General features: G+C 41.5%; 1 protein-coding gene across 1 annotated transcript in view; it reads left to right on the top strand.

Annotated features, from left to right (window-relative positions):
• Positions 1-24,186, top strand: part of LOC120056313 (tenascin-R-like) — a 56,503-nt gene that overhangs the window by 18,380 nt on the left and 13,937 nt on the right. The window contains exons 4-14 of the mRNA XM_039004552.1: positions 1,055-1,170; positions 3,300-3,450; positions 6,722-6,991; positions 7,456-7,641; positions 8,818-8,907; positions 9,227-9,490; positions 10,919-11,185; positions 15,324-15,443; positions 16,085-16,228; positions 19,811-19,930; positions 20,698-20,841. Coding sequence (XP_038860480.1) covers positions 1,055-1,170; positions 3,300-3,450; positions 6,722-6,991; positions 7,456-7,641; positions 8,818-8,907; positions 9,227-9,490; positions 10,919-11,185; positions 15,324-15,443; positions 16,085-16,228; positions 19,811-19,930; positions 20,698-20,841 — 1,872 coding nt within the window. The remainder of the gene's footprint in view (positions 1-1,054; positions 1,171-3,299; positions 3,451-6,721; positions 6,992-7,455; positions 7,642-8,817; positions 8,908-9,226; positions 9,491-10,918; positions 11,186-15,323; positions 15,444-16,084; positions 16,229-19,810; positions 19,931-20,697; positions 20,842-24,186) is intronic.

The following is a 24,186-nucleotide window of genomic DNA, read 5'->3' on the forward strand; positions in this document are numbered from 1 at the left end:
CAGACTTCTTCTTTTACAGGAAAGTGGTCTTAGAAGGTTTATTGTACCATCACAGACTGGGGAGGGATTTTTGATTTGAGTTGATTTATTAGGATCCCCATTCAGAACACTTGAAACTTTTCACACACAAAAGTGATTGCACTATGGACGCTATGGAAAAAAAATGCTACTTGCCAGAATTGAAACATGTCACGTAAATTTTACCTACAAACAAAACAACCATTGTTATACTGTATACACTAGGCACCTTGTCCTCACCATTGAAATCTGGGCACTTAGGTTTTCCACAACAACAACGCAAAAACTCACACATACTTTCACAGACAAGTTTTGAGAAAAATCCTGTTGGAAGGAGGAGGCCCATCTTTGCCAAGAGGATGTGATTAGACTCTTGCCACCTGCTGGGTATAAATGCCAGATTGGCAAATTTCTGCAGGCTCTCAGTTTCCAGTCAATATTTCTCAGACATATGCAAAACTCTCACTCAGGCCCAGAATAGAACATGTTTATACAGTAAACATTCAATTATCTGTCACGGACTGATTGGGCCTTTGCTAAAAAATTACAACTCTCATCAGCAGGCAACACTCCTGGTTCTGATATTATCACTCATTTTGAAATGATCAAGTAAATAGAGACAGGAGTATGTTCATGCAATTATGCTCAAGTTTCTTTCTCTCTCCCTATAATATAATTATTAAGCTTTGCATAGTTCATTTTTTGCATACCGGTAGTTATTTTATGTTTCATATGACTGATGTACTGTATCTGGACATGTTGTGTATTCATTATGTGTTTATAGCTCAACGATGACCTAATGAAGAAACATTTTATATAGGGACCATGTAAACAATTACTGTATTAAACAGTTTGTTCAAAGGTAATGGATGTGCACCTGCTGCCTGGCCTGTTGTAGTCCACTAAAAAAGAAACTTTAGCCACAGGGTGAGGTCCTCTTCCCCCTGCCCCTATGCATGGAAAGCTCTGTAAAAAGGGAGATTTATTGAGCATACAGAAGATGGAGGCCTATAATACAGCTCTCCTTGCCTCAAAGATCTCTCAAATCCAGACGGTTTAGTCTTCAAATCCATCACAGAGACATCCGTGGAGGTGCAGTGGCAACCATTCTACTACTCGTTTGATGGCTGGGAAATAAGCTTCATTCCAAAGGTAAGGTTTCACCAACAGAGAGGACAGATATTTATTCAATACTGGCTACATCCTTAAACATTTGAATGAATGAATGTTGTTACAGTGTAGACATATTGTTACATACATTTGTTACATTTAACAGATGCCCTTATCCAGAGTGACTTACAGGAGCAATTGGCTACCTGCCATCCTATCTCTAGGATCCCCGACCATGCAGAAAATCTTTCTGCCTAGGGATTGGTGGAAAACTGGTTTGAATTTGAACAAAACAGAAGTTTGTATAAAACATTAATCAAAACCATACAAATGTTGACATCTACCTTACCTACAGTATTTCTGAAAGAAAAATGTATTCAAGAACAGCTTCCCGATAGAGATGAAAGAATTCAGGTTTGGCGATGTTCTGGGAACAGCAGTGTGGCACTGTACACAGCAGTATGCTGAACAACAACAACAAACACACTGTACAATAAAACCTGTCATTTTCAACTCAGTCTGCTTACATCTCAGGAGAGTTCCTTTTCAAATAGCAACATTATATTCCTATATTTATTACTACAACATTATATTGCAACATTATATTATATTTTTGATATGCCCATCCATGGTTAGATTTTTACTCTTGGATGGTAGAAATAGCGGAACATTTGGGGAGGGGATAGATGTTTTACCCTCCAACTTAAAGTCTACCAAATTAGATGATGGATTGCCCAAGGCTTATTGACGATTAGGTGGATCAGCAAGCAGGAGCCATTTTCAAACCCATAGCTATATTAGCTACAGGTTCAAAGTTAGGAGAGCTTTCCCTTTAATTCCCTCTATAAACACCAGGTACTCTTATCCTCAGTCCCTCTCTCTATAATTGGCTTTCTCCTTTAGGTGTTCCTAGCTAGGAGGATAGAAGTTTGGCTGGGCTCAAGGACTTAAAGCTGGGGCTTTTAGATGAAAAGCATAAATGCCATGGAAACAAACTCGGGAAAGCTCTTTTGGAGGTGACAGACTATGAATACAAAGTGACATGGGAGTATTTGGGTCACAGTGCACTTTAATCTACATCATTGGGTGTGAGGCTGCCTACTACAGTAGACTCTGCTAGCTAGCTCCTTCTCCATAAGGGGTCTGAGTTCAAACTCAACGTCGTCACTTAGAAATCATATTAGAAGTCAGAGTCTCAACCCCTCTGGATTTAATCCAAAAGAAAAGATTAACAATAACGTAATGGATGTGAGCATAAAAGTGGCGGCTGGGGACAAACAAGAGTTCACAGTGCCAAAAGCACAAAGAGATGAGAGCTCGCCCACTGAGTCACCCCACACCAACAGCCTTTATCTGAGACAAAGTGACCCTGGAATTAATACTGTATATTCACCGTTTTTTTTACCCAATATTATCATACCAGTGTACTTATCAGGATGGTTCACTTCAGTCAGACAGTCAGCAGGTAGCCTAGCTGTTCGACCATTGGGCCAGTAACCAAAAAATCAACACATTACACTGCACCTATCAATCATCAACCTGTCAATCAAACATTGTGTACATCACACTTTTTACTAAGTCATTTAGCACAGAACTCTTAACAAGACCTGGAGATTAACCACCAAAAGAACAACCAACGCAAGCAGAATCATATTTATAGATGCCATAACTTGGTGCCCGTCAGAGCAGTGAGGGTTGAGTTTTATTCAGATCCTTCCTCTGCATAAACAGCTGTCTGGGGGAGTAGCTCACACTCCTCCATCAACAGCAGGTGGGATTGTTTACCTGTGTATGTATGAGAGGACCAGGGCCAGATTACCGAACAGGCACGAACGGGACTTTTTTGGGGTGGGAGGTTGTGGCTCCCCCTGGAGAATGGGGGCTCTCAGATAGCATATGATAGAAAAATGTGTAGAACTGAAGTAAATTTGATTTAAAACTGTCGGTGCCCCAAATGCAGTAGTAGAGGAGCCCAAGTGAAGCCAGAAAGTGTGTCCCAAATTGCACCCTGTTCCCTTTATAGTGCACACATTTTTACCAGAGCCTTATTGACCCTGGTCAAGAATAGTGGACTATATAGGGAATAGGGTTCCATTTGGAAACTATACTGTATATGACAAGAGGAGCCCAAGTGAAGCCAGAGGGTTCTGCCTGTCTGTGTTCTCTGACAGGACAATGATGGAGGGATGACAGCCCAGCTGCCCAGCACCATTACTTCATTCCACCAGACAGGCCTGAGACCAGGGGAGGAGTACACCGTCAACCTGGTAGCTCTCAGGGACCAGGGCCGCAGCCAGCCCGTATCCGCCATCGTCACCACATGTATGTATGGTTTCGTCGGTGATCCCATAAACCTCACAAATCCATCATTATCAAACTTCTATCTATCTACTATTATACATAAACATTCGGTTGTAGAAATATCCTTACTTGTGGGTGTTTGAGGGTGTAGACCTGTGGACGTCTCATTGTATGGCATCCATATTAGGAAGTCCCATAGTTTTCAGGCTAAACCATGTGTCACTGAAAATGAGTCTCTTTGCCTCTCATATGTTGTCTTTATATGTTCCAGTATCCCCACCCCCATACCCTGTTCTCACCATGTGACAGTCTTTAGGCTAATCCGTGTAGCTCAGACAAAGACCACTCAAGATGGGGGAACTCACACATACAAATCTCACACACACCACATGCATCACACAGCTGAGACTAATTGAAAATGTCACCTTGACGAATGGCTTGGTCTGCCAGCAATTATGCACTTAATGTAAACTTCACCCAGGAATTCCTCAGAGTGACAGTTCCAGACAGTAGGATTAGATTCAATTGAACGTTTCCATAACAATTCAAATTACGTGTCCGCAGTGAAAACACCATTCATTTTCCAACCCTGGCCCACTGTCAGTTGTAATTAAGTAGGCATTCATAATTCATGAGCATTCATACATTTTTCAACATATCCACCCGCAGATACCTTATTGGATAAATAAAGACACATTTGAAGTCACTCAATTATTTCTGGGCGTAAAGATTTAGCCATCCTTCTTCGAGGAAAGAAAAAATATATATCAATATCAAACTTCTGGTGAGGGAATGAGGGAATTAATTCTTGGCCAAGAATCTTGAAACCCCTTATGCGATCTTCAAGGAAACATCATACGCTCTTTTCTGTCAGGTTTGCTGCAAGAAGAGTTTCGCAGTCAGGTACAGTAGGTGTTCCAGGTGTTAATGTTTGGGTCAGAAGCATGGGATAGGTTTAGCTTCGTTACAAGGTCTGTTGAAGCAGCAGATGTTCCCTGCTGCAGCCTCAGTGAAAAACAAGTTAATTATAAGGAAAGCCAATTAGCACACTCTGAGAGACATGTGACTAATCAGACATGTGACTAATCACCACTCTGACATTGTTCCCTCCCAGAATGACAATGCTATAAAATAAGTGTACTGTTCAGTAGATCTACACTGCAGCAAATGTTCCCCCACCTCCAATAATGATTTTTTAATGCTCATATAGCCAACAGCATAATGTGTTTTTTTCCCAGACGTAATCTAATTATTGTTGGATCCACACAATTGACATGGAAACAATTTGATTATTGGATGTATTTTCAGTAGCTATTTCTATAACGCCCCAAGTCTCTTGTGTTGTTTTACATGGTCAGCAATTAATTAACTGCATTCACTGCCAACACCTTCATTTTACCTTTCTAAATGTGATTCAAATTTCAGAAAGGCACTCACATGGTATAGCTGGTATATATTCTTGCAGGTGCATAGGAACAAAGCGATAATTTCAAAGAAAAGTGAAACCTGCACACTGCTCTTCCTAGTATCACTTTCTCTTAAGCTTACGTTTCTAAATGTGCAAATCAGTGTTTTTGTATCAATTCTGGTGCTGTTTGGTACACAACTAGACATGACTACCTCATGTCGTATTAGTGTGAATTGTACATACAGTACCAATCAAAAGTTTGGACACACCTACTCATTCAAGGATTTTTCTTTATTTTAACAATTTTCTACCTTCTAGAAAAATAGTGAAAACATCAAAACTATGAAATAACACATCATGTGGTAAACCAAAAAGTGTTATACAAATCAAAATATATTTCACATTTGAGATTCTTCAAAGTAGCCACCCTTTGCCTTGATGACAGCTTTGCACACTCTTGGCATTCTCTCAACCAGCTTCACCTGGAATGCTTTTCCAACAGTCTTGAAGGAGTTCCCACATATGCTGAGCACTTGTTGGCTGCTTTTCCTTCACTCTGCAGTCCAACTCATCCCAAACCATCTCAATTGGGTTGAGGTCGGGTGATTGTGGAGGCCAGGTCATCTGATGGAGCACTCCATCACTCTCCTTCTTTGTCAAATAGCCCTTACACAGCCTGGAGGTGTGTTGGGTTATTGTCATGTTGAAAAACAAATGAAAGTCCCACTAAGTGCAAACCAGATGGGATGGCGTATCGCTGCAGGATGCTGTGGTAGACACGCTGGTTAAGTGTGCCTTGAATTCTAAATAAATCACAGACAGTATCACCAGCAAAGCACCCCCATACCATCACACCTCCTCCATGCTTCACGGTGGGAACCACACATGCAGAAATCATCCGATCACCTACTCTGCGTCTCACAAAGACATGGCGGTTGGAACCAAAAATCTCAAATTTGGACTCATCAAGGACAGATTTCCACCGGTCTAATGTCCATTGCTCGTGTTTCTTGGCTCAAGCAAGTCTTCTTCTTATTGGTGTCCTTTAGTAGTGATTTCTTTGCAGCAATTCGACCATGAAGGCCTGATTCACACAGTCTTCTTTGAACAGTTGATGTTGAGATGTGTCTGTTACTTGAACTCTGTGAAGCATTTATTTGGGCTTCAATTTCTGAGACTGGTAACTCTAATGAACTTATCCTCTGGAGCAGAGGTAACTCTGGGTCTTCCTTTTCTGTGGCGGTCCTCATGAGAGACAGTTTCATCATAGCACTTGATGGTTTTTGCGACTGCACTTGAAGAAACGTTCAAAGTTCTTGACATTTCCGGATGACTGACCTTCATGTCTTAAAGTAATGATGGATTGTCGTTTCTCTTTGCTTATTTGAGCTGTTGTTGCCATAATATGGACCTGGTCTTTTACCAAATAGTGCTATCTTCTGTATACCACCCCTACCTTGTCACGACACATCTGATTGGCTCAAACGCATTAAGAAGGAAAGAGAATTCACAAATGAACTTTTAACAAGGCACACCTGTTAATTGAATTGCATTCCAGGTGACTACCTCATGAAGCTGGTTGAGAGAATGCCAAGAGTGTGCAATGCTGTCATCAAGGCAATGGGTGACTACTTTGAAGAATCTCAAATATAAAATATATTTTGATTTGTTAAATACTTTTTTGTTTTCTACATTATTCCATGTGTTATTCCAAAGTGTTGATGTCTTCACTATTGTTATACAATGTAGAAAATAGAAACAATAAAGAAAAACCCTGAAATGAATAGGTGTCCAAACTTCTGACTGGTAATGTATGCTAACTACCCATATGGATCTCTAGATCATGAACCCTGTCTCCATATTTATCTATGCTATCCCTTACAGTGATTGATGGGCCGACTCAGCTGATAGTGCGTGACGTCTCGGACACGGTGGCCTTCGTGGAGTGGACCAATCCCAAGGCTAAGATCGACCAGATAGTACTGCGTTATGGTCTGGTGGGGGGGGACGGGCCTAAGACCACCTTCCGTCTGCAGCCCACACTCAGCCAGTACTCCCTGCAGGTGCTGAGACCAGGCTCGCGTTACGAGGTGTCCATCAGTGGTGTTCGCAAGGGCAATGAGAGTGGAACCATCTCCACAGAATTCAGTACCGGTGAGGACCGTCAAAAACAGCTGGACCATACAACCAGCCGCTTCTATATCATTGTGCATGCCATGTTTGATGGATTAAGTCTATTTCATGTGAACACAAACAGCACTGTACACATAACTCGACATACTTCAAATATACTGTACTATTTGTTAAGCTCTTTACATTTTCACAATGTCTTCCATTACAAATACATGAAAGAATGCCAAACATGTAGGCCTACTGGCATGCTTTTTAAAGATGTATTCAGGGCAGAAACAATACCAGTCATAGCCATCTAAATAAGTGTAGCTTTGAATGTATTATTTTAAAATCTATTATTATCTATAATGATTTTCTATTTCTATGGTCATATCATCCTGTTTTACTATCTGACTGACTGATGAAACTGCATGTGGAAACCATGTCCCACTTCTGATGATTGGTCTCAGTGGCCCCAACATTGTCAGTTCTGTTGTTCCTCTCAGAGATCGACGCACCCAAGAACCTGCAGGTGCTGTCCAAGGCCTCCACCACCCTGGAGCTGGAGTGGGACAACAGCGAGGCGGAAGTAGAGGGGTACCAGGTGGTCTACAGCACCCTGGCAGGGGACCGGTACGAGAAGGTCATCGTTCCACGCAACGATGGACCCACCAGCAGAACCACACTCACAGGTGGGGATAACTTTAGTTCATGTTACACCTCTGTTTTTAGGACAAATAATATAATGTGGGGCCTCTGAAGTTGCAGAGTGGTCTAAGGCACTGCATCACAGTGCTGAGGCACCACTACAGCCTCGGGTTCGATCCCAGGCTGTGTCACAGCCGGTCATGACCGGAAGCCCCATGGGGCGGCACATAATTGGCCCAGCGTTGTCTGGGTTAGGGGAGGGTTAGTCCGGGGGCCATTTCCTTGGGTCATTGTGCTCTAGCAACTCCTTGTGGCGGGCTGGGTGCCTGCAAGCTGACTACGGTTGGGAGTTGGATGGTGTTTGCTTTGACACATTGGTGCAGCTGGCTTCCGGATTAAGCGAGCAGTGTGTTAAGAAGCAACGCGGCTTGGCAGGTCATGTTTCGGAGGATGCATGACTCTCAACCTTGGTATCTCCAGAGTCCTTTGGGGAGCGATAGGATAAGATCATAACTACCAATTGGATATTACGAAAAAGGGGGTAAAAAATATATATAAGATAACGTTCATGCTTTACTATAGTGTAATATGATCAGGACGTCTGTTGAATAACTGAGCGAGATTCTAATGTCGTGGATTTTATTAAAATGTTTATCAAAGTACTGATAGGTTTCCAGACATGAGTTTTCAGATGTCTGTCTTCAGGTGTCTTATGTAAAGCGAATATCAGAATAAGGGAAAGCATTGTCTGCGGGATGACAGCTGTCAATGCTTTCCTCTCTCCATTTCTGTAACCTTATAAGATCACTGATGTAATAGCAATTTTTACTTTACTGATTAATTATGCGGTTCAAAAAAGGTTAACACAAATCTTAAGAAAACATATTGATGAACAGGGTATTTGGCAAGCCCTTCATTATTAATGCAGTTTTTAATAGGCAGGTCTGTAAGGCTCCATCTGCTTGCTAATTCTTTCTCTTTAATATCATCATACTGTATTGTCCGCCAGGGTATTGCATGGAGAGATTCATTCACATCACCAGCTAATGTTTAATCGTTTTCTATTCACATACTAATTAAAATCAATAGTTGGCCCGGTGTCTTGTGTCTCTCATCGTCCATCTGTCATACTCTCATACACACTCTCTTTCTCCCTCGCTCTCTCTCCCTCTCTCTTCCTCCCTTTCTCTCCCTCTCTCTTCCTCCCTCTCTACCCACAGACTTGTTGCCAGGTACAGAGTATGGCATTGGTATTTCGGCCATGCTTGGCACCAACCAGAGTTCTCCTGCCACAATGAATGCCAGAACTGGTAAGTGAGTTAATCACCTGGCTCATCTGTGCTAATCAGTGATCACCACCATGTTCTCTTTTGTTTTGTTTGTTTGAATTTCATTGAAGCATGAAAAAACCGCGTCAAAATATAATTTACTGTACATGCGTTTATTTATAGGCTATGCAAATGAGTCTAGGTACAGTATGTGTATTTTTGTATCTTTGTTTTATTAGCTGCACTAAATCAAATTCCTAACAACTTCGGTTGGTATGGCAGTAAAGTATTTAATCTTAAATAAAAATATGTTTATTTGTATGTTGATTATACTTGAACTACTCTTTACTGTGTGTTTCAGGTCTAGATGTCCCCATGGACCTGACTGTGACGGCGTCCACAGACAACACCATCACCCTGCTGTGGGGGGTGGTCCAGGGGCCTATCGACCACTACATGGTCACCTACACCTCCTCATCTGGGCTGACCATGGAGGTTACTGTCCCCAAGGACGTGACCACCACCACTCTCAATGACCTGGAGCCAGGCACAGAATACACCATCACTGTAGCTGCCCAGAGAGGCAGGCAGCAGAGCACTGCAGCCACCATCGATGCCTTCACAGGTACTGTAACTGTATTGTACAAAGGCCAAGTAAGTGACATAACTGACATCACATTGTACTATTATTAATAGCAGAGCTAGAAGTAGTCTAACCATATAAACAGCATTTACACCATGAGTTAACAGGTCAGAGGTTATTTTCCCCTTCTAGGGATTATTTTGGTCTCTGGTCAAAAGTAATGCACTATTCCATTTAGGACACAACCTGTACTGTATCTGCACATGTACCAGTTCCAGGAACCTGAAAATATATTGTATTATTAGATTAATAAAATATGTAGTCTATTAATAACAATTTATTTTCAAATACACTGGTTAAAGGTCAGCTTATTCAGTGAATCTCCCACATCACTATACCCGAACAGGCAATTATGAGCTGAAGTGTAGAAATGACTGCTGCACTAGAGAATAGGCTTGCTTTGCATGCAATGTGGAACTACTGTTGGGAAGGTGAATACAAATCAAGCTATTAGGTAGTGTCAATCTTTGATGTAACAATTCATGTAAATAATTCACAGTTAGCTAACGTGCTCATTACATGTGCTTGCTAATCGCATCACCATCCTTCATCCATTCATCTATGCAGCAGAGAAAATATATTATTTATTGCTTTTTTTTCTTCACTCCATTTATCTTTCCTGTCCCTCTTTTCTTCACACTCCTGTACATCTGTCTACATCAGGCAGCAAGCTGTCTTGGTAGTCTTCATCTTTCCATTGCTTCTTGTTTTGACAACACACGCCTTTCAGCGTCTTTTATTGGTGAATCTTTCAAAAACAGCCAAGCCTTGTTGACGGACGTTTTTTCATCCCATCTCTACTGTAAACATTGACATCCTTCTTTCCCTTTGTGTTCATCATCATTCCATTGTCACTGGTCTCCTACTCTGTGTGTCTGTCGTCTTCAGCTCTTCACATCCATATCACGTCTCACTGAGAGGGAGAGAGCCTCCAGAGAGATCTGTCCATTATTGACCAGACATGCCATCCACTGACTGACTGACTCTCCCCTGCCATGAATGTCTCTAAACAAACAGTCAACTGACTGACTGACTCTCTCCCTGCCAAGCCTGCCAATGAACCAGCATCCACTGACTGACTGTCACCTGGATTGCCTGCTTCTGAACCAACCATAAACTGACTGACTCTCCCCTGCTATGCCTGTCTCTGAACCATACATCCACTGACTGACTGACTCTCCCATGCTATGCCTGTCTCTGAACCATACATCCACTGACTGACTGACTCTCCCATGCTATGCCTGCCTCTGAACCAGCCATTCACTGACTGACTGACTGTCCTTTGCCTGCCTGCCTCAGAACCCCAGCACCACCAGCCATATTGACAGCAGATTATCAAATCAAATAAATGAAAATGAAATACAGCCCTTTATGACCATGCAGCTGGTGTCTTTGACCTTTGACTTTCAGGCTTCAGCCCTGTCATTGCGCTTTACTTGTCTGACATCACGTGGGACTCGGTGACGGTGGCATGGAGCGCCCCGGCCCCACCCGCAGACCTTTACATCCTCAGCTACAGCTCTGAGGATGGCACTGACACCTCCAAGGTCACCCTGGACGGATCCAAGACCCGGTCCTCTGTGGAGGGTCTCCTGCCCTCCACACAGTACACAGTCAGCCTTATCACCATACAGGGAGAGGTGACGTCTGAAGCTGTCACAGCCACGCTCACCACAGGTAGGCTACTTATTGTATCTCTGCAAGGGAGACTCTTATCTCCCTCACTAACTTCAAGCACTAGCTGTCAGAGCAGCTCACAGTTCATTGCACCTGTACATAGCCCATCTGTAAATAGCCCATCCAACTACCTCATCCCCTTACTGTATTTGGTTATTTATTTTGCTCCTTTGCACCCCAGTATCTCTACTTGCACATTCATCTTCTGCACATCTATCACTCCAGTGTTTAATTGCTATATCGTAATTACCTCGCCACTATGGCCTATTTTATTGCCTTAACTCCCTTATCTTCCCTCATTTGCACACACTGTATATATACTTTTTTTCTACTGTATTATTGACTGTACACTTGTTTATTCCATGTGTAAGTCTGTGTTGTTGTATGTGTCGAACTGCTTTGCTTTATCTTGGCCAGGTCGCAGTTGTAAAAGAGAACTTATTCTCAACTAGCCTTCCTGGTTAAATAAAGGTGAAATAAAATAAAATAAAAAAGGGAAACAGGGTTGTATTCATTAGTCACCAAATGGACGAAAACAGACTGAGAAAGGAAGAGACTACCTAAACTTGTCCAATGACAAAAAGGTTTTGCTACGGTGTGTCCTATTGCATACAACCCAGAACTATGCTGAAGGTTCACATGGTTCAATATGGGTCATTCAGGGACAACAACAACACTAAACGACTGACTAATGCAAAACTGCTGCAACGTCGTATACATTGATTGACCACACTCACCACAGGGTGCATTGATGTCTGATTTGGGCTGACGGTTTGCTGACACAAGACAGTTGCTAATGAAGGACAGCATTTTCCCATACTTAGACTTTCCTGTACAAACTTCTCATACTTAGGATATCAATCAATCAATCATTCAATCAATCAATCAAATGTATTTATAAAGACCTTTTTACATCAGCCGATACACGTCCCATTGTACATGCTGTACATGCTTGGAGTTTGTTGTGGTTTGTTCTGTTTGTCAGCAAGTAGTCTAGGTCCAGAAGAGAACACCACCCAGACACTTTTATGGCATGTCTCTTGCTCATTAAGATTATTACACTCCCAGCTGCACTACTGATGAAACACAGAACCACCTTTCATTTCTTTATTAATGCTTCTGTGTGTAATCCTCTCTTAATTACCCCTGCTTGAACGTGGAGGTGTCGGGAATATTCAGCTGTCGCATCAGCAGGCTGTTACTCACAGTCGCAGCTGCCAAGTAAAAGGAAATATGTTTTGTCTGAGGAGGACCGGACAACTCTATAAACACTATGGAGCCACCTGCATACTGCCGTCTGATTACTGCTCTTGTTATTGCGTTGCTATTTTCAGCTTGTTTTTATCAAGACACGTTATTATATGCAAATGAACCACAGGGTTAGTGGGCATGCTGTGGTGCCTGGCTGTCTTTGAAGGTTGACATACTTCTTTATGTTTTCAAGTGGCACTTCTTATGCTAAGTCTGAATCACGGGATGACAACATGTTTACTGTACCATATGTTGTAGTGCAACACATAGGATGCATCCAAAATGGTACCCTATTGAGTGCACTACTTTTGACCAAGGCCCATAGAACTCTGTTCAAAAGTAGTGCACTATATAGGGGATACATACATAGGTGAATGCAGGTTAGACTTGTACTATAGAAGCAAATCACATTGCTGCATTCTGTCTTCAGTTTCCCCACATTATGTCACATGAATATTTAGTTTAAATTCAGAGCTATAACAGCAGCATTGCTGATTGGAAAATACATTTTAAAAATAGGCATTCGCCACTGTTTCATACTAGCAAAATTTAAATGAAGCTGAAGCCTAACTTATGAATTGTCCTCAATGTTGGTGAATAATATTCGTTATTGTAATGGAAATGGGAGGTTGGGGGTGTTGGTTTTACAAAAAGAAATTATGTGTTCAGTCCACAACAGTAGAGAGAACCAATCCCTCTATCCATCCCTTCCATAATGGATGCCAACCTTATAAGTCTCTTTAATTAAGAGTCTATTGCCGCATCTGTTCGCACCTGAGCATCAATCTAAGTAACATAATAAAAAAATCCCCATCAAAATCCATCAGTTTAAGCTAGAGATATCAGGTTTTTGCCTGGGCTGCGTCTCAATCCACCACATCTGCATATGTTGGCCGAGCTACAGCGGTGTTTGTCAGACCATGAGACATTGTGAATATCGGTCTTCTTACTAAAACGTCTGTAGCGTCCAAATGGAAAGGGGGAGACTCTCAGGAACATGATGGTGTTCTCTGTTGTACTCTACGACCCCCACAAGTGTCATGGGACTCGTCTGAAGGTAACCCGTACAAACAAATGGTGGTAGTATTGTGTCAACAAAAATAAGGGGTTAAATGTGTCCAAAAAAACAAAACATTTCCTGAGCTTTCTTATATCTCCTAGATATAGGACATACACTTCAAAACCTTATTATGTCTTGTTTTCCATTTATGAATGTGTTTTCCCTTTATGAATGTGTTATTCAATGTCTTTCTATGGGCCATAGTAGTAAAGGCCAAATTCAATATTTTATCAAATAAATTCACTGTAGCACATTCAGAGATCAATTTATAACCATTAATCCAAAATATTTCAAATTAAATAAAATAAAAAAACACTTTCTGTTTGTCATAGATGGATGTAATTAATATGAGATGCAAGGCGAAGTCCTAACGAGTTCGGTAAGCCAAGCTATAGCTCTGTGGGACGTTCACAGAGATGGGGGCAGATGTTTTTATCAAGAGAAACCATTAGAAAATATGCTAATTTTCTCTCACAAAACATACAACTATGTATTTTACAGTGATAAGGAAGGTGAAATCTTATAGTCATTTTATAATTTGATTATACTACACTGCTCAAAAAAATAAAGGGAACACTTAAACAACACAATGTAACTCCAAGTCAATCACACTTCTGTGAAATCAAACTGTCCAGTAAGGAAGCAACACTGATTGACAATAAATTTCACATGCTGTTGTGCAAATGGAATAGACAAAAGGTGGAAATTATAGGCAATTAGCAAGACACCCCCAATAAAGGAGTGGTTCTGCAGGTGGTGACCACAGACCACTTCTCAGTTCCTATGCTTCCTGGCTGATGTTTTGGTCACTTTTGAATGCTGGCGGTGCTTTCACTCTAGTGGTAGCATGAGACGGAGTCTACAACCCACACAAGTGGCTCAGGTAGTGCAGCTCATCCAGGATGGCACATCAATGCGAGCTGTGGCAAGAAGGTTTGCTGTGTCTGTCAGCGTAGTGTCCAGAGCATGGAGGCGCTACCAGGAGACAGGCCAGTACATCAGGAGACGTGGAGGAGGCCGTAGGAGAGCAACAACCCAGCAGCAGGACCGCTACCTCTGCCTTTGTGCAAGGAGGAGCACTGCCAGAGCCCTGCAAAATGACCTCCAGCAGGCCACAAATGTCCAGGCACTTCAAGCCTTTTGAAAGCCTAACACTGTACGATTGTATTTTAAAATGTAGCTAGCCACATTGCTAATAGAATAAGCTTTGAAATGATGTCCACCTGACCCAGATTGCGATTTAATGGAACGTTTTTGGATTGAGTAAACAACAACAGTAATTGTGTAATGGTGGGGATGCAGGGCTGTGTTCCAAACAAAAAAATTACAAGTGTGCTTGTTTCAGTTCCTCAATGGCAAAGCTATGAGAGTAAAAAAAAAAATATATATAGCTGAAAGCTCTTTACCTTAGTCATAAAAGAGCATTGAAATTACTTAGGAACTGTGCAGTTTGGAGAGGTGTGTGGCCACTTGAAGGCACCAGTTAGACCTCTCACTCAAACCCTTGTAATCGTTTTTTCGTATCTTGCACCTTCTCCAAAATGTAAATTATGTTACTGAATGTATCCAGAGTATTTTCAGATTTCGTTACTAAGAAATGCTGTGAAAAGTACAGGAAATGTAAAATGCACATACAGTAAAATCAACATTGTAATGTTTGGATTCAGTCTTGTGTCAGGTGAACTGTTGTGTCTTCACCTTTGGTCTGATAATTTCACCATAATCTCCAAAGTGTTCTCTCAATTGCTATGGTTTTTAGAGTTATTCAATTTGGCCCAATTTCGACAAGTGTAAGGGGTTAACATGTACTATTATTCTCTGTCGTAGGAATGGACCCACCTAAAGAGATGACTGTGTCATATGTCACTGAAGACTCTGTCATCATATCATGGTTGAGACCTTTTGCCGCCTTTGACTATTACAAGATGTCCTACCAATCAGCAAGAGGTAGGCTAAGACATGTTTTAATTGAAAAGTTACTTAAAGGCCCAGTGCAGCCATTTTGATCCTAATATCAAATAATTCTGGGTAACAATTAAATAACTTACTGGAATAGTTTTCCATTCAATGGTCAAAAAGAAACAAAAATAGCTTTTTTAGCAAAGAAATTACATTTCTCAAGCAAAATGTTTGTCAAGACTGTCTGGGAGTGGTCTGTGTGTGGAGGGGAAGGGTGCCAAAGAGGTGCATTAAACACAGTGTGGATCAATCCACCAGAGCGGAGGGGCTTAATGGGAGGTATATGTAAACTGAAAACGAGTTATTATTGGCAGAAAGGTTTGGAACTTGCTTTGTTATTGGTCTATCGCCCACCAGGCAAGCCAAAACTCCATCTGTGCAAAACATGCTGATTAGAAGGTCCTGTGTAGATTGTATTTTCAACCAGCAACTATTGGGAAATAAAACTGATCACTTTTTCCACCCCTTTACAGTGTTAGTTTCCTCAGTTGAAAATGTGAAATTTGACTGCACTGGGCCTTTAAATAAAATACCAAACTGTTATTCCATGGTCTCATGGAGGAAAGATAGCATGACAGCAGTAACAGTGCGAAATGAGATTAAAATACTTTTTATTTCATTTTCCTCAGGGCGAGTGGACAGCATCGTGATTGACAACGACGTGACCAACTACACCCTGTCCAGCCTCCACCCGGCAACAGAGTATGAGATCAACCTGAACGCCGTGAGGGGAAGCCAGGAAAGCAAGTCCATCACCACCAGTGTCTTCACAGGTCAGTATGGTCCCCATAAGGAGCAAACTTCGATATCAGCCACAATGCCACTATGCCCCTGTACATTTTTACTGGTCCAAATGTACATTGTATTATATCATTTTTGTATCCACATTCCACTCCACATATTATTCCATATACTACACCAAATGTTTTGGTACCCCTCACCCCTTACTATCTCAGCCACAATTCCACTATAGAAAGTGACTATGTAAAGGGACTGCACAATTTGTCAAATGTTTTTGCTCCAAAAGTCAATGCACACATTGTGTACACATTGTATTTATGGAATCTTTGTCTCCACATCCTGCACAATTCTACAGAACAACTAATGCAATTCTGTTTTGTTCAATAATTTAGCTTGTATACAAAAATGATAGCTAGCCTTGTTATTATATGTCTGCGCCTAGGGGTATGAGATGGGGGGACAAAATGTTCTGGAGTCAGACATTGCCTATTTAAAAGATAAATGGAATGTTCTGTCTTTTCAGTGAATTTTATTCCTAGTACCAACTCTGTGGAGCGCTCACATCGCCAGCTGCACACTGAGAAATTGTGTTCCAACACAGACATACAGACAGTAGAATACTGTCTGGCTACCTGCCTCTCATTGCTGCCGCAGTGAATGTAGTTACTGTTACCCCCTTTACCTTATAATTGGTAGCCTCTCCTCCTATCTGTCTCTGCATTTCCTATATCAGCCAGTCAGTCAGTCAGATAGACCTCTCAGCATTGATCTGTGTGAGATGTGAGATATATTTCACTGCTAGTGAACCACCAGAGAGAGGTGTGTAGGCTGCAGCAGCTCCTCTGTGTGTGAAGTGAACTCCACTAACCTGGGCTTAACCAGCTCTCCACTGCATGCATAATCATCCAGCTGATCCTGAAGTGCACCACCGCATACTGATGAGCCAGTTAGAGATTTCTGCTCCAAAATCAGCAGGCTCATAACTAGAGAAGAGAGACAGAAGAGAGAGACAGACAGAGAGAGAGACAGAGAGAGATGGATAGAGTGAGAGGTAGAAAGAGCACAATTCATGTGCTGCTCTCCACCTTTAAAGCGGAAGAAAGTGCTCTGCATTTGCCAACTCTTCTTATAATGAAGCAGGGCCTGTGGTGCTGCTACTGTAATAGCTCCAGAGGATAGCATGGAGAAATAAAATGCCAGAGTGGCATCATTAAATTCATTTAAGGATTGGACCCTTTTTTTAAATTTTAGCCTAAAATGACATACCCAAATCTAACTGCCTGTAGCTCAGGAGCTGAAGAATATGCATATTCTTGATAACATTTGAAAGGAAACAATTTGAAGTTTGTGGAAATGTGAAATTAATGTAGGAGAATATAACACATTCGATCTAGTAAAAGATAATACAAAGAAAAAAATACGATTTTTTTTCTTCTTCATCTTTGAAATGAAAGGCCAATGTATGACTTAGGAATCTAGGCGCAATTTAGATTTTGGAAGCAGTGTTTGTGCAAAGTTTTAGACTGATCCAATGAACCATTGCATTTCTGTTCAAAATGTTGTATCAAGACTGCTCAAATGTGCCTAATCGGTTTGTTAATACATGTTCAAGTTCATAACTGTGCACCCTCCTCAAACAATAGCATGGCATTATTTCACTGTAATAGCTACTGTAAATTGGACAGTGCAATTAGATTAACAAAAATGTAAGCTTTCTGCCCATATCAGTTATGTCTATGCCCTGCGAAATGTTCTTGTTACTTACAACCTCATGCTAATCACATTACCCTACGTTAGCTCAACCGTACCGTGGGGGGGACACCGATCCTGTAGAGGTTTTAATTTATTTGTATTGTATTTTTTGTCTCACTTGAATAGAATACAAATGCTTAGTAAATACATATTCGCTGCTACATAACACCCCAAATACACAAAAAAAAGGAAAACTATCTCCATTTTCACTACAAAAATGTGCTATATGGAACCAAATGGGTTCTTTGACTGTCCCCATACGAGAACCCCTTTGGAGAACCTCTTTGAGTTCCAGGTAGAACCCTTTTTGGTTCCATGTAGAACCCTTTCAACAGAGTGTTCTACATGGAAGCCAAAAGAGTTCTACTGGGAACCAAAAAGGGTTATCCTATGGGGACAGCCGCAGGATCCTTTTGCAAAAAAAAATCTTAAGAGTGTACAGTATCACAGTGTAATTAAAAACTAGAAAAAAGCACACAATACCATTTTGTAGTTATAGAGTTTACTTTTCTAATAACTTGTTGTCAGAGGAACACTAGAATTCTGCTAACGCAGACGCTATGATGAATCTCAGGCCGTGTTCACAGAGTGGTGTGAAGGAGCATTATAGGACAAATGGCAGGGCTCATTAAAACAGGGTCATAGCCCGAAGAATATCATTCCACTGTGGTGTGATTCAGCAAGAGCGAGATAAAACATATTATGGAGAGAGGCGCTCGCTCTGACAAATGGGGTGCAGAGGGTTCTCACCTTCTATATGAGAGAGAGATGAGAATTTGATAAAAGTGCCTCGAAATCCAGATTGTCAGATGAGAAGCTCTGCCCCGAACTGGGCTGGCGCCCCACTTGCAGGCCAGAAGCACGAACACAGTCAACTTGTTAAGATCCTTCGCACTAAGGGAAAGTTTGCTGCAGTCGCTGGAGAGTCCTACCTGCCGGTTAGCGACCGTTGTCAGGCACCGAGGCACTAGCTGCAATTCCAAAGGTAATGAGTGTCCACGATTCACTGGACCGGAGTCAACTGTCCAGCTGATGGCTGTGGCTGGGACAGAGACGTACTGTGGCTCAGCAGACTCTGGGTGTATGTTTCTGCATTGTATTGATACTGTAGCTGACCAGCATTCAAACAGTCAGGGCAATGTGTAACACAAGAACTTGGTACCCGTCAAGTACCCTTGAAGGGTACTTGAAGGGTACTTCATAACACATGTTTACCCCATAGGCTACAGTACATACTTTAATTTATACAACGCTTATATAGGCTTCTGCTTATGGATGTGGTATAAATGGGGTATTGAATGTGTGCTGAAGTCCTTGGATACCCTTCAAGTAAGGTTTTGGTCTGGTTGGGTCACATAGTCAGCCATATCATAACTACACAGAGATTGATGATTACATTATTACATGCTTAGATTGATTAAGTAGTTTCGGCTTATTCAATCTAATCTAATTACATTTTATTTCATTTAAAATTGTCAGCTTTCATTGGATTCAATTAAATATTTAAAGTAATGAGTGTAATTAAACCCATTCCATCCATGGTGCGAGATGTGAAGCAGTGTGATTATGATTCCTAGATATGATCGTAGCCGTTTCCCTGTAATGAGGGTGTGGTCTAGAACTATTAACGTTTGGATGCAAGCTGTTTTCTTCTGTGTTCTCAAGAATGGTTCTTGCGGTACCATGTGGACTGTATACTTCTCTGTAGAAGTATACAGTATAGTCCACATGGTGGTCTGTAATTGGAACATACAGTAAATGGAATTTAGTAAAGTGATGGGGTGGGATCTGTGAACCACTCTGACCCACTTTTTTGTATTCATCTCTCGCTTTATCTCTCTCTCTTTCTCTCTTTGATACAGCGATGGACATGCCAATGGAACTGACAGCCCTCAATATTACCCCACAAGGAGCGTTATTGCAGTGGAACCCTCCTCTGTCCAGCGTTGACAACTACGTGCTCACCCTCACCTGCAATCAGGGTAGGCAGACTTATTCTCTTCTCACAAACTATGTATCTCCGCCACAGGGGTGGAGCGTGTGGAGCACCCTGAGTCTGTAGGTGGACTCCTGCCAGGTCGACTCTGAGAGAAAGTCTAGTGTTGTGTCCCAAATGGCACCCTATTACCCATAGAGCTCTGGTCAAAAGTAGTGCACTATATTTGGAATAGGCTGCCATTTGGGCTGCGGCCTAGGACAGCTACTGGACAGCTACTTGGAAATCAGCTCAGACATCAACCTGTTAGTCGATGCCGCTTTCATCAACATGGCCACAAATGATGGTTCTTCAGCAACCTCTTGCCAATGTGCTCTATTGACTCTTTAGTGTGTTCATTAAGTGTAATTTCTCATTTACTAATCCAGACTCATCTAGGCAATAACACCTTGGCAGAAATGGTTTGTTAACCTGTTACTTTTCATCATCAACACGGAACCTATTTCTAAGGATATAGTAAGCCATTCATTAAACAGGCAATTTATCTAAATTGGTTATACAAAGTTTAGTCGTGCAAGCAAATAAGAAATTGTGAATTTAAGTGAAATTGATTTCAGCAACATGCAATTAAACCTGACCAATAATAACAGCCATAGGAACCCCAATCTACCAACCCTGACAGCGACTGTGCATATCCTAGGCAACTGTTATATATTCAAATTGTTTAATGTAATCATAAAAGCCAGGTTTGTTTACAATCTCATGTATTCTCCTGTTCTAACGTCGGTCTTTGTGTTCCTCCTTCTCCTTAAGTGACAGCTGACACCTTCCTGGTGGAGGGTGGGAAACAGGAGCACCAGCTCACTAAGCTCTTGCCCAGCACCACCTACTCTGTAGCCCTCTACGCCACCAAGGGACCCCTGACCAGTGGAACGGTCATCGCCAACTTTGCAACACGTATGTTACGTACTTTACTTGCTTAGCTACTTACTGTTCCACCTACCCATTCAGAACTAGCCCACAAAGACTACTGAGAGCAAGGCAAGCTACTTAAAACTCCTTGAAACGTACTTCTATTCAACTAACGCGTGCCCTCTCACATCTCTTAGTTAAAGTGTGTCTAATTAGCAACAGGAATAATTTCCCCTCTCTCATTGAGGCCCTTGCAGTGTGATCACTGACTGACCATGTCTCTAATGCTGGTATACAGTGTTCATATTAGGACAACCTCAGTCTCATACATAAAAAAAAAAATCTCAGTTGCCAAGACTGAGGCTGTCCTAATATGGACTCCGTACTGCTAGCTAACAACCTTCACAAGCCAATCATATCATACCTACTCCACTTTAGAGAAGGGAGAATAGGAGGGGAGGAAGATGGTGTAGATTAGCAGAGTTGGGACTCTGGGCCCGGTTGCATAAAACATCTTAAGTGTTTCCCTTAAGGGTTTACCTTAAGGAATAATGTTCCCTTACCTAAGTTAAGGGTGTTGCATAGAGCCCCTCAAATATTTCATTAGGTAAGTGTTAGGTGAAAATGATCTGTTAATTGAATGATTAGAATATTCCGCCCTGAAACATATAATTGTATGGAATTGATTGGAATGTATAAAATCATAATCAATAAATGTGTAGTCCTAGTCAGAATTAGGGTAAAGACAATATGTCTTTATGGTATTTTAAACACAGACTATCTGAGCTTGGTGTCAACCTGACTAGAGATTTGGGAGAGAACAGGGAGTACGTCTCAAGGACAAGGTCACTAATCTCTGTCGGCTGGGTAGCAGGACATGTGTGTGCGTATGGTTGTGTGTGTGTGTGTGTGTGTGTGCGTATGGTTGTGTGTGTGTATGTGTATGTGTGTGTGTATGGTTGTGTGAATGTATGTGTGTGTGTATGGTTGTGTGTGTGTATGTGTGTGAGTATGGTTGTGTGTGTGTATGTGTGTGTGTATGGTTGTGTGTGTGTGTATGTGTGTGTGTATGGTTGTGTGTGTGTATGTGTGTGTGTGTGTATGGTTGTGTGTGTGTATGTGTGTGAGTATGGTTGTGTGTGTGTGTGCGTGTGGTTGTGTGAATGTGTGGGCGTGAGAAGTCAGTATAAAATGTATTGTTTTGTATTCTTGACTTTAGAACGTTCCCGTGAATAAACCTTTTTGACTATTTTAGCTGGGCCTCCGTCCGTTTCATTCGACCAGGATCTTACAAATTCTGGTTTGCAGACTGAGTAATATAATTCAATTGGGTAATGTACCTTGAGAACAAAATTCTCTTATCAGTAAGGGCATAATTTAAGTGTTTTACTGTGGTTTGAAGGCATATATGGCAGAAAGAGTATCAGGTTAGCATGGAGAAGACCTGATTCACTGAATGAATGTCTCATCAAAGAGATTACATTTATTTTGTGATTTCAAAATAAAACTTCCACAATCAAGACAGGAGAAACAAATTGATTCAGAAGATAATGTAACTTTTTTCTGAACTTGTTTCTATTACTTTCTAACACGTCAAGTTAGCAGAGTAGTTAGCTACCTTCACACCTAGCTATGTAGCCATGGATTATGCACCTTTCATTGTTTAGCTACCTAGCTTGCTGATGGATGTTTTCTTTTCGAAACCAGGGCAGGGGAAAGCAACATTCACCTCCACAAATGCGTTTTACATTGATATCCATACTGAATGAAGCACTTAAGGGACCTCATGGGCACCCATAACTTTTTCACTTAATTTAAGGGGTAGATTTGCCTTAAAATGTTTTATGCAACTGACCTAAAGTTATGAAACTTTAAGGGAAAAGATAAGGGGAAAATGTACTTAAGATGTTTTGTGCAACCGGGCCCTGAACTTTATTTTCAGTGTTTCATGAACAAAACAATTCTGTCAGCAGCAGGGCATTAATATCCCCAAGGGAGCAGCGTGGCCCAGGCTGCACTATAGTGGAACCACATGAACATTTTCAGACCAAGTGGGCTGCTGCCTGTGTAGTGTACACAAACAAATGTCCAGAAAAAAAGAACAACTAGTAGCTTTTTGGGGCTTTTTTGTCTTGCGGTAAACGTCTCCCTATGAGGAGGGGCAATTCCACTATATTTATTTAATCAACCAGTTCCCTTTGCAAAACTTAATTTATAGACACTGTTTTTCGCCGAATTAATTTGTCTAAAAGTCTCACAGGCCATTGGTTTTGCTACTCAAGGGCCAGCCTTGTTCTCTGATGTTGACACGTAATCACTGAACGGGGTAGCCAAGTTCACCAGACTTCAGAGACTTTTTACATTTTTAATTTGGGTGTTATTTAATTTGATGCGGTTATTCTCCGCTTACGCTTTGTTTTCGCTGACTGTTATGCTCTGATAAAAATGTGCCTGTGTTGATGGCCTCTTATGAACATAAAGATTTGCTGACTCACTTTCTGAAAGACTTGACCAGCGAGAGAGATTTTATTTAGGGAAGTTTTAGAAATTATAATGTGTCTTCAAAATAAGTATTTTGGTTTAGTATACACCTGAACCAGTGCATGAGGATTCACTTATTAATTGTTTCTTGATGGAAACAGGAGGGAGATTTACTGATTTTCTTATCATATAGTAATAATCCATTACTTCACTTGCCATCTGTTTGCATGTTGAGACACCTCTACAATATATGTCCAAAAACTCCATCTCTCAGAATAGTGTTCGCATGGGGTATAACTAAAGAGAATGAGAGAGAGAGAGAGAGAGAGGGAGAGAAAACAAACAAAAGAGAAGTGTAGGCATTGTGATGGCTTGAAAAGATTCAATCAAAATTAAAGGGGATGAAAGGAAAATTAAGATTAACGCCCTCTCATGCATTGCAGTCATGTTGAGGAGAGAGGAGGAGAATGGCAGTCTGTCAGATAAGACCTCGAAGAGGCAGATATGGCAGTGTGGACACCCACATTGTAATTTCTCTAGTGGGTACTACTGCTGTGTGGAGATGTCATTGCATCTCATGTAGAAAGTCCTTCAGTCCTGAGGCCTGAGGCTATCAGTGGTAAAACACTGTTAATTACTGAACTGTCATAGATCTCCCCTGAAAACACCTGAGGACAACAGGAGGAGAGCGAGATAGGAAAAGGAGTGAAACCGGAAAAAGAGTGGGCAGCAGGTAGCCTAGTGTTCAAGAGCGTTGGGCCAGTAACCGAAAGGTCGCTGGTACAAATCTCCGAGCCAACTAGGTGAAAAATCTGTCGATGAGCCCTTGAGCACGGGTAGGCTGATTATTTTTGAGCAGTAAAGGATGCTGGGTTAAGGACAATTAGAATGCATTCGCAGCAGGGTGAC

The sequence above is a fragment of the Salvelinus namaycush genome, chromosome 11 (genome assembly GCF_016432855.1).
Source record: "Salvelinus namaycush isolate Seneca chromosome 11, SaNama_1.0, whole genome shotgun sequence".
In the NCBI taxonomy this organism is placed as follows: Eukaryota; Metazoa; Chordata; class Actinopteri; order Salmoniformes; family Salmonidae; genus Salvelinus; species Salvelinus namaycush.